The 15779-nt window shown below is 37.0% G+C and overlaps 5 protein-coding genes, 1 long non-coding RNA gene and 1 other non-coding gene across 9 annotated transcripts; 4 read left to right on the forward strand and 3 right to left on the reverse strand.

The window, feature by feature from the left end:
• Window positions 1–945: 945 nt before the first annotated feature.
• On the reverse strand, window positions 946–1896 carry LOC17897803. Its single transcript, XM_006303662.2, has one exon. It carries the CDS (start codon window positions 1750–1752, stop codon window positions 1207–1209), a length of 546 nt encoding a protein of 181 aa, XP_006303724.1. The 5' UTR covers window positions 1753–1896; the 3' UTR covers window positions 946–1206.
• Window positions 1897–2917: 1021 nt separating this feature from the next.
• On the forward strand, window positions 2918–4642 carry LOC17899048 (probable fucosyltransferase 7). Of its 2 annotated transcripts, none has more exons than XM_006307116.2 (2): window positions 2918–3081; window positions 3157–4642. In XM_006307116.2, the coding sequence occupies exons 1-2, from the start codon at window positions 2970–2972 to the stop codon at window positions 4623–4625; spliced, it is 1581 nt and encodes a 526-aa protein (XP_006307178.2). In that variant the 5' UTR covers window positions 2918–2969; the 3' UTR covers window positions 4626–4642. The 2 variants fall into 2 exon arrangements, with proteins under 2 accessions (XP_006307178.2, XP_023645819.1); XM_023790051.1 differs by having other exon boundaries at window positions 3160–4642.
• A 1261-nt stretch (window positions 4643–5903) lies between these two features.
• On the forward strand, window positions 5904–8904 carry LOC17899718 (fucosyltransferase 6). 2 transcript variants are annotated; one of them, XM_023789804.1, is made up of 3 exons: window positions 5904–5918; window positions 7090–7234; window positions 7327–8904. In XM_023789804.1, exons 2-3 carry the CDS (start codon window positions 7126–7128, stop codon window positions 8778–8780), a joined length of 1563 nt encoding a protein of 520 aa, XP_023645572.1. In that variant the 5' UTR covers window positions 5904–5918; window positions 7090–7125; the 3' UTR covers window positions 8781–8904. The 2 variants fall into 2 exon arrangements, with proteins under 2 accessions (XP_023645572.1, XP_023645571.1); XM_023789803.1 differs by lacking the exon at window positions 5904–5918 and having other exon boundaries at window positions 7015–7234.
• A 36-nt stretch (window positions 8905–8940) lies between these two features.
• LOC111832435 lies at window positions 8941–9550 on the reverse strand. Its single transcript, XR_002835308.1, has 2 exons — window positions 9314–9550; window positions 8941–9202 (listed from the first exon to the last, which is right to left on the reverse strand). It is a non-coding gene; the product is annotated as an uncharacterized LOC111832435 (long non-coding RNA).
• A 334-nt stretch (window positions 9551–9884) lies between these two features.
• LOC111828794 lies at window positions 9885–9987 on the reverse strand. Its single transcript, XR_002832555.1, has one exon. It is a non-coding gene; the product is annotated as a U6 spliceosomal RNA (small nuclear RNA).
• A 55-nt stretch (window positions 9988–10042) lies between these two features.
• On the forward strand, window positions 10043–11702 carry LOC111832655 (probable fucosyltransferase 8). Its single transcript, XM_023790221.1, has 2 exons — window positions 10043–10172; window positions 10252–11702. The coding sequence occupies exons 1-2, from the start codon at window positions 10064–10066 to the stop codon at window positions 11700–11702; spliced, it is 1560 nt and encodes a 519-aa protein (XP_023645989.1). The 5' UTR covers window positions 10043–10063.
• A 4-nt stretch (window positions 11703–11706) lies between these two features.
• LOC17897173 (probable fucosyltransferase 9) lies at window positions 11707–14721 on the forward strand. The gene is made up of 3 exons (XM_006307229.2): window positions 11707–11714; window positions 12415–12524; window positions 12616–14721. Exons 1-3 carry the CDS (start codon window positions 11707–11709, stop codon window positions 14025–14027), a joined length of 1530 nt encoding a protein of 509 aa, XP_006307291.2. The 3' UTR covers window positions 14028–14721.
• The last annotated feature ends 1058 nt before the right edge of the window (window positions 14722–15779 follow it).

Here is a 15779-nt window from a genome sequence, read left to right on the forward strand (position 1 = left end):
ATACATTTATAGATTAGATGCAAGTCTAACTCCTTCTGGCATTTTCATGACTTATTTCTTCCTTCTCTTCTTAGTACACTTCCTAGGTGGCTCCTTAACGTTTCACTTTCTTGTAAGATGGATATAAAGACTATTTAGTAGTGGATACTCCTTTAAAGTACCAAATCCCATAAAACTTAAAAGACCGTCTTTTTTTTTATGTTGATGTTGTTGTAGAATGAGAAATGTAGGGGTTGCACAAATGCATATAACATAACAGGTCGTTATATAGTGGTTAATCATGTAAAGAGTTTATAAAATTATTTCTACTCAACTTTGCTCTTTGTACCTAGTTTGCAACCAAATATTACGTTTACAGAGATAAGAGTTGACAAGACAAAAATTGAGATTCATGTAACTAGAAACTTATGCAGAGACCATGCTGGCTTCAAAGCCATAAAATACTTCAGATTAAACCCAACAAAATGATTAAAGCTAACAACTATGCTCTCCTTAAACATGATTGTCGAAAGCATAATTAACATATAAATAGCATATGACTAAGAAGGTAAGCAAAGAATCATATATGGTCATGTATGGAGGCTGATAACATATATGAAGTTGTGTTATGTCTCATTATCTCCCTACAAACGACACATGCTGGGCAGACCTGGGATTTGTAAAGATTTTCATCTTCCAGGAGACTTCAACCTAACAGAACATCATCGAAGAGGAAAAGAACTGCTAGTGTAACTTAAGCACATAGTGAAACCACAACAAAAGTAAACTTGATCTGCTGACAAACTAGAAAATGCTAGAAACCAGAAGCAATCATTACTGAAAAAAGGTCTGACCTTTAACAGTTTCAGAACCAGCAAATCACATTGAAATGAAGAATAAGGTAAGCAAAACCACAAAGAAGACAACATCTCTTCACTGAAACATACATAGGGATGAACAAAGTAATGACCATTAAAGAGCAAATTCTCTCTCGATTCATATAAAAAGAAGGGAGTATTCATTCAGATGACTTCAATCAATCAACTTATTCGCATACAAAAGTGGCAGATTCATTAGAGAAAGAAACTTAAACCATCAATGGTTTCGATCATATAAGTTACGAATCTAAAAAAAACGAAATATTCCTCTGTTCCTAATTGTATTCCCAAATTTCCAATAATTTGAAATTCATTCCCATAAACAAGAAACCATGAAAATTTTACCTAATCAACCTTGAGCTTGCTTCCTAGCAGCCACCTCTTCTTCCGAGATCTTCTCTTCTTCTTCCATCTTCTTCTTCTTCTCATCTTCGAGTTCCCTCTTGACCTCAGCTTCAGCAGCTTTCTCAGCAGCGAGGATGGGCTGATAGTAATCCGAATGCTCATCCATACACTTCTTCAGCAACGATGTGACTTCCATACACTTGGTAACAATATCTTCATTGGTCTTCTCAGCTTCCTCCACACACTCTTCCCAAGCAACGAACGAGTCCTTGCAGCCACCACCTTTCATAAACAAGCAAAACCCACACTCTCCTTCCTCTTCACCCTCTGCGTCTCCTCCTCCTTCTCCTTCTCCTTGTTGATCCGATTCGGAATCTACTGGATCTCTCCAAACAGATGATGAATCTCCAAGTTTCTCCGACGGGGATGAACCATCTCCCAGTTCCTCCGATGTAGACGAATCTCTCAGTTTCTCTGATGGAGCTTCGTTGGTTTGAGATATGGGCTCGGAAGTCTCCGTTTTTGGATCGGTGGATGATATGATTCCCATTTTATTTTTCTTGAGTTGTGGTTGAGAGATCGGATCTTATGGGAATTGGGGATTCAGATGGAGAGATGTGTTATCAAGGGAAAATTTCTCTCTCGGTGCCGCCGCCGCCGCCGAGTCTTACAGCTTAGCCAGAGAGAGAGATGTGTAATCGAAACAGTCTTATGTTAAAACCCCTCAAAAACCCTTTCTTTCTTGTGCTCATCACTTTTTCCCTTTTTTTTTTCTTTCACTTTCTTTTTTTTTTCTTTCACTTTCTTTATTATACGTAATATTAATTCTGTAAATTGATACTTAGCTATTATTTTTGAAAATATTCTAAAAATAATTGCTTACATGGGTTTATGATGAATTATTAGTTAAGGATTAATTAACACTTAGATGAAAAATGTACCTAGTCATTTAAGAATTAACAATTTTATTGTTGGTTTTATTTATATAGATAGTGTGTTTTGTAAGACTCTTGTTTGCTTTCGTGTGTCTTTCTTCGCCATTCGATAATCCATAGGAATAGCCAAATTTGTTTAGTTTCTTTCATTCTCATTTCTCACCAAAATCAGGCTAATTAATTTGTCTACTACTTCACACCATCTTTTTAAACCCTTTTCGATACTTCTTTTTTATATATTATATAGAAAGAGTGAATAGGTTTATTTGTTGGGAGATTTATAGCAAGAGTCAACATATGAGATGAGCCATATGATACATCAACATTTTCAAAACGGGATTTGTGGAACAAACCGAACCGAAACTTTGGTTGAACCATTGAAGCTACATACTGTATTATTCTTTACATCAACCAAATTAATTCAGAAAATGCTACGTGACTATTTGATTGTTGTTTTGTTGAGATCTCAACATCAATGCTTGTTGTTAATTAACACACAACTCTCTTATTTGCCATTCTTTAAATCGGGTATAGACACCAACATCAACTTGTTTATTGTAATAAAGGGAAATAAATATATTAGGTAATCACTATAAAATTGTTTTAGTCACTTTCGGATTTCGTCAACTTTCACAGCACAACATATTTAGGATATTTATAAATGTACAAGTTTCTTTGACTTGGTCACTTGAAGAGTTAAAAAACTCTTTAATAACTTGTAAACTCCTACCAATAATTGAAACTAGAATTCACACATATATAGTATGTAGAAATGTCAATATCGATCATCTACTATTTCGAATCTCCGGTGAAGTTTACCTCGGCTCTCAGTATGAAGTTGAAGCTCATGATAACAATCTTCACTTGCTTACTACTTTGGTCGGTGATGTTACTTTCATTCTCCAACATCTTCAAACACCAGCTTCTTGGTGCTACAATCAACGGTATAATCATTCATCTTTTGGGGTTTCTTATTTTCAGAGATTATCCTCTTGGCTTAATATTTCATTTTCTTGCAGTAGCTTCAAAGGATTTTGTAAAACCGAGAGATAAACTGTTAGGAGGGCTATTAACCGCTGATTTCGACCAAGATTCTTGTTTGAGCAGGTATCAGTCTTCCTTGTATCGCAAACCTTCGCCTTACAACACTTCTCATTATCTTGTCTCTAAGCTTAGAAACTATGAGATGCTTCACAAGCGTTGCGGTCCAGGCACAGATGCTTACAAGAAAGCAACAGAGAATCTTGGTCATGATGATGATGAGAATTATTCAAGAAAATCTGTTGGTGAATGCAAATATATTGTGTGGGTTGCTGTTTATGGGCTTGGAAACAGAATACTTACTCTTGCTTCTGTGTTCCTCTATGCTCTCTTGACTGACAGAATCATTCTTGTCGACCAACGCAAGGACATAAGTGATCTCTTCTGTGAGCCTTTTCCGGGTACTTCATGGTTACTTCCTCTTGATTTCCCATTGATGGGTCAGATAGATAGTTTTGACCGAGAATACTCGCACTGCCACGGAACAATGTTGCGGAATCATACCATTAACTCGACTACAATCCCATCCCATCTTTATCTTCATCTTCTCCATGATTACAGGGATTATGACAAGAGGTTCTTCTGCGAAAATGATCAATCTTTGGTCGACAAAGTCCCTTGGGTGGTTGTCAAATCCAATCTTTACTTTATTCCATCTCTATGGTTGAATCCTAGTTTCCAACCCGAACTAATCAAGCTATTCCCACAGAAAGACACCGTCTTCTACCATTTGGCTCGCTATCTTTTTCACCCGACAAACCAAGTTTGGGGTATGGTCACTAGATCCTACAATGCTTACTTATCAAGAGCAGACGAGTTACTTGGGATTCAAGTGCGGGTCTTCAGCAGACAGACTAAATATTTCCAGCATGTAATGAACCAGATTGTAGCATGTACACAAAGAGAGAAACTTTTACCTGAAGCAGCTGCACAAGAAGAATCACAAGTAACAAATACAACAAAACCCCCAAAACTTAAAGCAGTCCTGGTCACATCTCTGAATCCAGAATACTCTAACAACTTAAAGAACATGTATTGGGAACGCCCAACTTCAACAGGAGAGATAGTCAAAGTTTATCAGCCAAGTGGGGAAAGGTTTCAGCAAACAGACAAGAAGCTTCACGACCAAAAGGCTTTAGCAGAGATGTACCTCCTAAGCCTAACTGATAAGCTTGTCACAAGCGCTTGCTCTACTTTTGGATATGTTGCTCAAGGTCTAGGAGGGTTAAAGCCATGGATACTCTACACACCAAAGAAGTTCAAAACTCCTGATCCACCATGTGGCCGTGCTGTGTCCATGGAGCCTTGTTTCCTTACCCCTCCAGCTCATGGATGCGAAGCCAAGAAGAGTATTAATACAGCTAAAATAATTCCTTTTGTAAGACATTGTGAGGATCTTAGACACTCAGGGCTTAAGCTAGTTGATGATACGAACGATGAGTTATAAATTTTTCTTTTTTCAAATTGAAACAGAGGATCTTTGATAAATTCCGATCTGATGTAACTGTAAATGTATACAGTTGTCTTCAAAATTAAAACTTTGAATTAATTATGACGTTCTGGTCCGAAACACGTCTACTGAAATTTCAACGGAACATGACCTTCACTTCTCTGTCGGATTTCGTGAGCTCAAGTCTATGTTTCTTGAAAACTCAATCACTCTCCTAAAACTAAATCGCTCCGTACTCCTCCTCTTTTAGAGATAATTTTAGGCTATCTGACAAAGAAAGTTATGGAATCAATGAGACACAATCGCGAGTGATGAGGAGAAACTCGGCTCTGTTGAAATTTTCTTTTGCAGCTAACCTAACCTATTTGGAGAAGAGGAGAAAAACAGAGCAATTACAGTTATTGCGGAGAAACTTGGTAATAAAGAAAGAAACATTCCCGGACTTTATAACTGAGTGTATTTTAATTAATCTGAAATACTATGCGTTATTGATATTTGATTTTATCTCTATTTTTTTTTTTAGGGAAATACCATGTCTGATTCGCTTTATATTTTACATTTGTAGTTTTAGCAAACCATTTATTTTGAAAATTACTTCTTTAAAATACACATTGAAAAAACAACAGAATAAGAATGATAAATAATTATAAAGTTGTGTTGTAACATGTGTCAGAAAATGAAATTATTTATATATGTGCTGATAATAAAGAATATTATCATTTCCTACATAGTCAATGTAATGTTACCTATTAAACGTTACTGCATATCACAAAATTAAATGTTAAAAAGATTACATTCCAAGTTAAGTTTGAAACTACTGTATTAAGCCTTTCTTTGGGAAACAAAATAATATCTACTTATGACTATTGACCTAAACATTATTGTGTAACATAAATATGGAAATAACCATAAAGACCAAAAAAATCTTATCACCTTTGTTACATATGAACGTTTCATATTAATCTTTTTTTTTTCTTGGTTGAGAAAAACCAAAATCCTCTGTTCTTCTTCTTCTTCTTTTGTATTTTCTTTTCACCTTCTTGTTCTTCTCTGTTTCGGGGGTTTTTTTTTTTGGTGTTCTTTTATTTCACTCAAAAATCAGTTTTGCTTTTTTTTTTTCACATGAATATTCCTTAAGTTATTTTTTTTTTTTTTGTAATTCCAAAAAAAAAAAAAAATTTGTTTATAGTTTGATCAAACATTATGGAAACCAAAAAGTCATCCGATTCATATGTTAAAGAACAAACACATTGTCAAAGATCAACTCAACCACTACCAAATCAATGCAAGGTACGTTATAAATTTATGTACAATTTTTTTTTCTTTTTTTTTTTCTCAATTCACTCTGTTCCTCTTTGTTTTATGTTCATATTTAAGTACACATTCGATATATACTTTTAATTTATGTATATCCAAAATATGGAGAAAAATTCATCTGATAAACATTAGAATCTTATAGTTCAATGGTCTTAGTATGATCATTTCATTAGAGATCGTAACGAACCCCTCTATGTGGCTTTCACTGATGTCGATTTGGTTCTTCCTTGGTTTAGGCTGGTTTGTTTAATCATTGATTTTATTGAAAGGTCGGGGAAAGGCTTCCATTTCTTAATTTTGAGCTTAGTTGTTAAACACACTTAATTAATTCCATACGTTTTAACAATTGACTGATTTAATTCCCCAAATTTTTAGTCGTTACAATCTTATTTAATTCCATACGTTTCAATTAGAAGAAAAGAACAGTCATACTAGTAACTTTTTTTATTAGATGGTCGTTACAATAAGTTTTCTATAAGAAAACCGACTTGGTTAGCCAAATATTACACAAAACATCTTTAAACCCTTTTTAAACCAAAACTTAGAAAAGTTGAATTATCAAAGGGAGTACAAAAAAATTAGGCCGTTTTAGGAAACTAGATATTGATTGTGCTTATCTTATCAAATCGAATTTGTTTACTTTTTCTTGTATTATTTCGTAGTCAACAACGCGAACTTCCGGATCTGATTAATCTTACTTCCATAAACTTAAGAATTTGTCAATTTCAAAGAAATAATACAATGACATGTGGTGTGATGCGATACATTGTTTATATTCCAAGTTCTCAACACTATGAGGGCTTTTTGCTATAATTCAAAACAACTCCCTGATTGGCCAATTCCTTCCATAATGTTATAATACTACACAGCTTGATGATTCACATAAATCGAAGGTCAACACTTTTTTTTAACATTAAACAAATGTGGAGTCACGTTACGGAGTTCGTCGATTGTCACAACTTAACAATGACTCATTAGAATATTCAAAACACTTAGTAATGTATAGGGAGCTTATACATGTTATTTCTTCACCTTTAATTAAGAAAATCTAGAGTTGTACTCACGCTAGCTATATAACTCTTTTTGAATCATCTCTATATTAGTGATCAAACTGATGAAGTCAAACATGTATCACAAATTTCAGATCTCCGGCGAAGTTTTCAGGTCTTTAGGGATAAAGATGAAGATTCTGCTGACTGTCATCGTTAGTGGCTTACTTATTTGGTCTGTAATGTTATTATCATCCTCAACCAACTTCAACAGCCAGCTTCTTGCTGCTACAACCAACGGTAAAATAAAACTTATCCATCTTTTGAATTTGTTTTTGTTTTGTTTAACGTAGAGAGTACTCTTTTTATGACTTTATAGTTCTTGTTTACAGATTCAAAGGAATCAGAAACACCACCGAGGGATAAACTGATAGGAGGGCTTTTAACCGCGGATTTCGATGAAGGTTCTTGCCTCAGTAGGTATCATCAATCTTTGTTGTACCGCAAGCCTTCACCGTACAAGCCTTCTGAGTACCTCGTCTCTAAGCTTAGAAACTATGAGAAGCTTCACAAGCGTTGCGGTCCAGGCACAGATGCTTACAAGAAAGCAACAGAGATTCTTGGTCATAATGATGAGAATTATGCAACCAAATCTGTTGGTGAATGCAGATACATAGTGTGGGTTGCGGTTTACGGGCTTGGAAACAGAATACTTACTCTGGCCTCTGTCTTCCTCTACGCTCTCTTGACTGAGAGAGTCGTTCTTGTTGATCAAAGCAAAGATATTAGTGATCTCTTCTGCGAGCCTTTTCCAGGTACCTCATGGTTACTTCCTCTTGAATTCCCATTGATGAAACAGATTGATGGCTACAACAAGGGATACTCTCGTTGTTACGGAACAATGTTGAACAATCATGCCATCAACTCCACTTTAATCCCGCCGCATATGTATCTTCATATTCTTCATGATTCCAGGGATAATGATAAAATGTTCGTCTGCCAAAAGGATCAATCTTTAGTCAACAAAGTACCTTGGTTGATTGTCAAAGCCAATGTCTACTTTGTTCCTTCTCTATGGTTCAATCCAACTTTCCAAACCGAACTAATGAAGATGTTCCCGCAGAAAGAAGCCGTCTTTCATCATCTGGCTCGGTATCTTTTTCACCCGACGAATCAAGTTTGGGGCTTGATCACAAGATCCTACAATGCTTACTTGTCAAGAGCAGACGAGACACTCGGGGTTCAAATACGGATCTTCAGTGATAGAGCTGGATACTTTCAGCATGTAATGGATCAGGTTGTCTCTTGCACACAAAGAGAGAAACTTTTACCTGAGCCAGCTGCACAAGAAGAACCAAAGTTCAATATATCGAAAAGCCAGAAACTTAAGGCTGTTCTTGTCACATCTTTGTATCCAGAGTACTCTGACAACTTAAAGAACATGTATTGGGAACGACCGACTTCAACAGGAGAGATAATTGAAGTCTATCAGCCAAGTGGAGAAAGGGTTCAACAAACTGACAAGAAGCTTCACGACCAAAAGGCGCTAGCCGAGATGTATCTTCTGAGTCTAACTGATAACATTGTCACAAGCGCAAAGTCTACATTTGGATATGTTGCTCATAGTCTTGGAGGGTTAAAGCCATGGTTACTCTATCAGCCAACAGGTAATAGAGCTCCTGATCCACCGTGTGTTCGATCCACGTCGATGGACCCTTGTCACCTTACCCCTCCGTCTCATGGATGTGAGCCCGAATGGGGAACTAACTCGGGGAAGGTGGTTCCTTTTGTAAAGCATTGTGAGGATCTTGGTAACGATGGGCTTAAGCTATATGATGAGTTATAGATCTTGTTTACAATAGCTGATTGTATTGGATTGTGAGTTAATGAAACAGAGTCTTTTGATGAATTCTTCTGATTGTATGTAATGTAACAATCAAAGTTTTTATCTTTCTTTTTAGAGTCGTCTATAATAATCAGGTTCAGTTTTTAACTATACACACAAATAATACTAATCATGTTTGAATGCTTTATGGAATATCAGAACACTTTACAGTTTACAATTTCATCCTCTGTATTAATATGTTCATGAACACTCAAAACAAATTTTAAAAACATTTTACAGGACATGTTTCGTTTACTTTAGTAACACATTACAGTTACTTACAAATTGAAATCCGTAAGACTGTTTACATCCTCATGAGTTTTCAGGAGAAACAATTCTGATATCAGCTGCATAAGCTTGGACAATAGGCAAAGCCCCATTTCCTTTAATTCGTTTCAGAAAAGACAAAGCAAGGTAAGGTTCATCCTTCATAGTATTTAAAACCTAAAGAACCCTTTTCATTCAACTTCAATACCCATTACAATCAAAGTTACCTTCTTTCACTTGCTCCGAGTGTGGGATTGAAGGGTTCGTCAGATCAAGTGCTGAAGGAACCACGTCGAATCGCCAAGAGGATCTCTATGAATCAAACCTCTCACATGTGAGAGTAACGGAATCGCAAAATCAATCATTAGACGTTTCCCGATGCAGTGGCAGCCGGAAAACACAACTGGCAGAGATTTTTTTTTTATCTCCGACGACGAGTGAGGGTTTTTTCACATGATAGAGAGCATATTGACCAAAACCCAACCGATTCCAAAATCGTTTTAAAAATCAAATTAAACCGGAACCTGTTAAACCAGTGTTGTCACTTCTTGTGTACCAATGTAACCAATTTGTGTGTGTGTGTGGGAAACTACGGTTCAAATTCATCTTATGGTTACAATGGCAGATTGTACCAACAAAGGAGCAGAGCAGGGTCATTTCCAGCCCCACCATGTGAAAGATCAGATTCTACCAAGAAAGAGACAAGAGGCTTCACCATCAATGTCGTCACCAAAATTAGAATCAAAATTTTAAAGTCTTTTAAAGCACTTTTTTTTTTTTTTTTTGTTAAAAGATATAAAAAATTTGGACCATTTCTCGATTTGTACGTGTCATCCTTGCGCAGGGACCATGCTAATCTTCTCTATATCGTTTCAATTTTATCGTATGTACCCGAAGGGACGTCTTTTAAAGCACTTCATTATAACTGTTTCAGTATTTGAGATCTCTTGGAAGTTTTCTGAGCTTTGCCTTTGAAGATGAGGCTCATGATAACACTAGTCACTTGCTTACTACTTTGGTCATTGATGATCTTAGTATTATTTTTCAACATCTTCAACCACCAGGTTCATAATGCTGCAACCACCGGTAAAATCATTCATCTTTTAGTCTTGTTTTACTCGAGAGTGCTCCTTTGACTTATTAGTACTTCATTTTCACGTAATAGGTTCAGAAAATTCAGCAAAACCGAGGGATAAACTGTTAGGAGGCCTGCTTACTGAAGAGTTTGATGAAAGTTCTTGCTTGAGTAGGTATCAGTCTTCCTTGTATCGCAAGCCTTCACCATTCAAACCATCCAGATATCTCGTCTCTAAGCTTAGAAACTATGAGAAGCTTCACAAGCGTTGCGGTCCAGGCACGGAAGCTTACAAGAAAGCAACAGAGAATCTTGTTCATGATGACGTTGCAAGCAAATCTGTTGGTGAATGCAGATACATTGTGTGGATTGCTGTTTACGGGCTTGGAAACAGAATACTTACTCTTGCTTCTGTGTTCCTCTATGCTCTCTTGACTGAGAGAATCATGCTTGTTGACCAACGCAAGGACATAATTGATCTCTTCTGTGAGCCTTTTCCGGGTACTTCCTGGCTACTCCCTCTGGATTTCCCACTCACAGATCAACTAGATAGCTTCAACAAGGAATCTCCGCGTTGTTATGGAACCATGTTGAAGAATCTTGCCATTAACTCCACTACAATAGAAAGCATCATCCCGGCCTCCTACCTTTGTTTCTATCTTATTCACGATTACGAGGATCATGATAAGATGTTCTTTTGTGAAAGAGATCAAAGTCTCATCAGGCAAGTCCCTTGGTTGGTCTTCAACTCAAACCTTTACTTTATTCCATCTTTATGGCTGATCCCTAGTTTCCAAACCGAACTTAGCAAGCTATTCCCACAGAAAGAAACTGTCTTTCACCATCTGACTCGCTATCTAATTCACCCCACAAACCAGGTTTGGGGTATGATCACAAGATCCTACAATGCTTATTTATCAAGAGCAGACGAGAGACTTGGGATACAAGTACGAGTTTTTAGCAACCCGGCTGGATATTTCCCGCACGTCATGAGCCAAATCCTAGCTTGTGCACAAAGAGAGAAACTACTACCTGAAGTGTTTGCTTCAGAACCACAAGTCCCTAATACATCAAGAAGCCCAAAACTCAAAGCTGTCCTTGTCACATCTCTTTACCCAGAGTACTCTGAGGAACTAAGGACTATGTATTGGGAAGGCCCGAGTTCAACAGGAGACATAATACAAGTTTACCAACCAAGCCAAGAGATGTATCAACAAACAGACAATAAGCTTCACGACCAAAAGGCACTCGCTGAGATATATCTTCTAAGTTTAACGGACCACATTGTCACGAGCGACTCATCTACGTTCGGATACGTTGCTCAAGGTCTTGGAGGATTAAAGCCATGGATACTCTACAAGCCAAAGAACCACACAGCTCCTGACCCACCATGTGTTCGAGCCGTGTCAATGGAGCCATGTTTCCTTAGAGCTCCACTCTATGGTTGTCAAGCTAAGAATGTGAAGATCACCCCTTTCGTTAGGTATTGTGAGGATCGGATCACAGGCCTTAAACTAGTTGATTCAGTTTACCAACCTTAGTGCAATGCAGAGGCAATTCTATATGTAATTGTAAAACCTTCCTCTAATCATTTAATCTCACGTGGAAGTGGAATTCGCACTATACGTTTTCTGTATCTGCGTAAAATATTAACTTTTAACTCTTTTTTTTTTTCCAATTCAAAACAATAAAATATATTTGTATATATAAATTATATTTTTTTTTCACCTTTACTTCTATTAATTAATTCTCATCTACTTATATATTAACTTTAAAAAATTATTCAACACAAATTTGTGTATTTTATTCCATAAACATAATTAATTTTTTTACAAATTGAATAGTTAAGAGTACTATATGCATTTCACTATTTTGAAAACAATTACTTACAATATGGAAACATATTATTGAATCATAAATTCTGAGATTCTCTTTCTAAACATTGTCAAGCATTATTAAGAAAATTATTTACTATTTTGTCAAAGGAAAAATTGTTTAAGAAAAAATAATTAAATAAGAATAACTAAACTGTCTAAACATAAAAAAAAAAATATTAATGGCATGTAATGAATTTATATTAAGAACATGATCGAAACAAATCTATTAGATCTCATTTCCTTCACCGCATCATAAATTCATAATACGAGATTATGTTTCCATCCCTTTCATCCTGAAACCAGAATCAGTAGTAACATCATACATGCAACAAAGTAGCAAGACAGGAAGAAAACATCTCGTTTAGGATACCTCTAGCAAGATGAAGTTGGCGATAGCAATCACCACTTGCTTAGTACTTAGCTTGGTGCTACTACTACCATCCTCCAACATCTTCAACCGTCTCAAGTCTGATCTTACATTCACAGGTAATAGGATCATAATCTTTATGGGGTTAAATTTGCTTCAGCAGAATCAAAATTGCTCATCATCTTCTCTTTCTTTGATCTTCTTGAAAAGGTTCTAAAAAACCGAGGGAGAAACTGCTAGGAGGGCTTCTTGCTACAGATTTTGATGAGGAATCTTGCTTGAGTAGGTATCATCAGCCATCTTTGCGCAAACCTTCACCATACAAACCATCTGAATCTCTTGTTTCTAAGCTTAGAAGTTACGAGATACTTCACAAGCATTGCGGTCCTGGCACAAAGGCATACAAGAGAGCTACAGAGCAGCTTGGTCACAATGATGTCAGAAGCTCTGGTGATGAATGTCGGTATGTAGTGTGGATGCCTATGTTTGGTCTGGGAAACAGAATGCTTTCTTTGGTCTCTGTCTTCCTCTATGCTCTCTTGACAGAGAGGGTCATCCTTGTTGACCAACGGAAAGATATTACGGACCTCTTCTGCGAGCCTTTTCCTGAAACTTCCTGGTTACTTCCTCTGGATTTCCCATTGACGAATCAGTTAGATAGCTTCGACCGGAAACACCCGCGTTGTTACGGAACAATGTTGAAGAATCATGCCACTAACTCAACTACAATACCGGCCCATCTTTATCTTGATATTTTCCATGATTCCAGGGATCATGATAAGATGTTCTTCTGTGAAGGAGACCAAGCTTTCCTTGGGAAAGTCCCTTGGCTTGTCGTCAAATCCAACCTTTACTTTGTTCCATCTCTATGGATGATCCCAAGTTTCCAAACCAAACTCATTCAGCTATTCCCACAGAAAGATACTGTCTTTCACCATTTGGCTCGGTATCTTTTTCAACCCACAAACCAAGTTTGGGGTATGATCAGTAGGTCCTACAATGCTTACTTATCCAGAGCAGACGAGAGACTTGGGATTCAAGTACGAGTATATGGCAAACACGCTGGATATTTCCAGCACGTGATGGATCAGATTCTATCATGTACACAAGGAGAGAAACTTTTGCCTATATTGGCCGCACCAGAATCACAAGCCAGTAACGCATCAACAAGCCCGAAACTGAAAGCTGTCCTGGTCACATCTCTGTATCCGGAGTACTCTGATAAACTAAAGAACATGTTTTTCGAACGACCAAGTTCGACAGGAGAAATCATTGAAGTTTATCAGCCAAGTGGAGAAAGAGTTCAACAAACAGACAAGAAGCTGCATGACCAAAAGGCGCTTGCCGAAATCTACCTCCTAAGCCTAACTGATAAACTTGTCACAAGCACAAGGTCTACCTTTGGATACGTAGCTCAAGGTCTTGGAGGATTAAAGCCATGGATCCTCTACGAACCAAGGAACCGCATAGTTCCTAATCCGCCATGTGTTAGGGCCATGTCGATGGATCCATGTTTACTTAGAGCTCCGCTCCATGGTTGTCAATCCAAGATAATCAAAAACACCCCTTTTGTTAGGTATTGTGAGGATTGGACCACAGGCCTTAAGCTAGTTGATGTCTGAGATGAATTTTGATAGTAACGCTTCATCTTCTTTTATGTTCATCATTGTTGCTTTAACAAATTCCTGAAAACACCAAAACTGGGAGACTGGCTTTGGATTGTCCTATTGTGTGTTCTGAAAGAGACTAGTTATGTATCAACATCGTAATGCTTCGAGAAATGGTGTTTTGCTAGTTTAGATCTGGAATAAACATGTGACTCAAAGAAACGGGGAAAAATGTAACTTCAGATCAGAGCGTGAGTCCATTTCCCTCGCTTTCAAAACTGAACCCATCTTACACACAGACAAACAAATCAGAATAACTAAGAAACTGAGAAGACATCATCAGCTTCTAACAAATCTCCAGGCTCCAGCAAACCAAAGTTCCGGCGAACCCTTAAATGTATATGGTACAATGTGTTCCACCAAAACATTCATCACTTTCTTTGTAGTCTGCTCCGTGCTTCTACTTGCATTCACTAGCATCCTTTATTCGCGAGCCGTTGGATCTGTTCCTCTAAAACAAAACAAATTGTTACAAACTGTTCTGGTCATCTCACCTCTCTGAATCCAGACTACTCTAATAACTTAAGGAGCTTATATTAGGAACGTCTGACTTCAACGGAAGACATCATCGGAGTTCACTAACCGAGTCAATGGTGAGATGTCATCTTACATCGCCATATTTTAATTTCTCTCTGTACTCGGCGAGATTGCTGACTAATTTCACTGACGCGACGGCGATTTGCAATATCAGTGAGTCAATACGCGACTCGCTACAGAAGATAGATACTCGCTAGGGATACTGAGCACGTGACTAGCACACGTTTGTTCAGTATCTCTATTTCTTAAGAATCTCATATAAGCCCCTGAACTATTGACTATCTTCTTATATTTTCCACAAACTTATATTAATTTAAAATTGTACCCAATTCTCGATGTGCATGATTATCTTCACGTACGTAATAATGGGTTAATATGTCACATTCTAGTATTTAATTACTTGAAATTGATATTGGGGATGATTGGGAGAGAATATTAATGATGTGCCGTATTATGATTTGATCTGAAATTCATATCCAATCTGAAATGGTGAAACATTTGAATGAAATATATAGTTTGTCATGGTGTGAATGCATGGCCTAACTTGTGACAACAACAGAGTTTACGAGTTTTTTGAGATTTACCAGCCTCATATATATTTCCCATAATTATTAATATAAACAATATGATGAAGATGCATCTTTATATAACTTGTCTCTCTTTTCATTTTTGTGTCTTAATTACAAGGGAAAACTAAACAATATTTGATGACAGTTCATGTTGATGTTGGTTCATATAACAGTCGCCTTAATCTATCGTTGTGTCGTTTAGGTCTTTTATGGTTATAAACTTGAGAGATTCGGCAGCACGAAGATTCTTGCTCAATCTAATCTTTTTTAGGCCTACATCGCTGATAGATCAGCATCCAAAAATTCATATGATCCCGAGTTTCGAGTTACTACTATCCACTGGACCACTGGTCAGTGGTCACTGGACCTAATAGGAATGATGAGGAGATATATAGAAATCCCCACTTTTGCGTCTATGCACTCACTCTATGTTTCATATTCCATTGCCCCAAATATGTCACAAAGTAGGTCCTTGGCTACTTTCAACACAACCTTGTCCGATGTTATAAAGAAGAATTGACAATCCTACGAGAAAATGGTGTAACTAATGACGTAATTAGACCAAAAGACGTTCTCTCTCTCATCATTTAATTTATCAAAT

The sequence above is a fragment of the Capsella rubella genome, unplaced genomic scaffold (assembly GCF_000375325.1).
Source record: "Capsella rubella cultivar Monte Gargano unplaced genomic scaffold, Caprub1_0 scaffold_1, whole genome shotgun sequence".
In the NCBI taxonomy this organism is placed as follows: domain Eukaryota; kingdom Viridiplantae; phylum Streptophyta; class Magnoliopsida; order Brassicales; family Brassicaceae; genus Capsella; species Capsella rubella.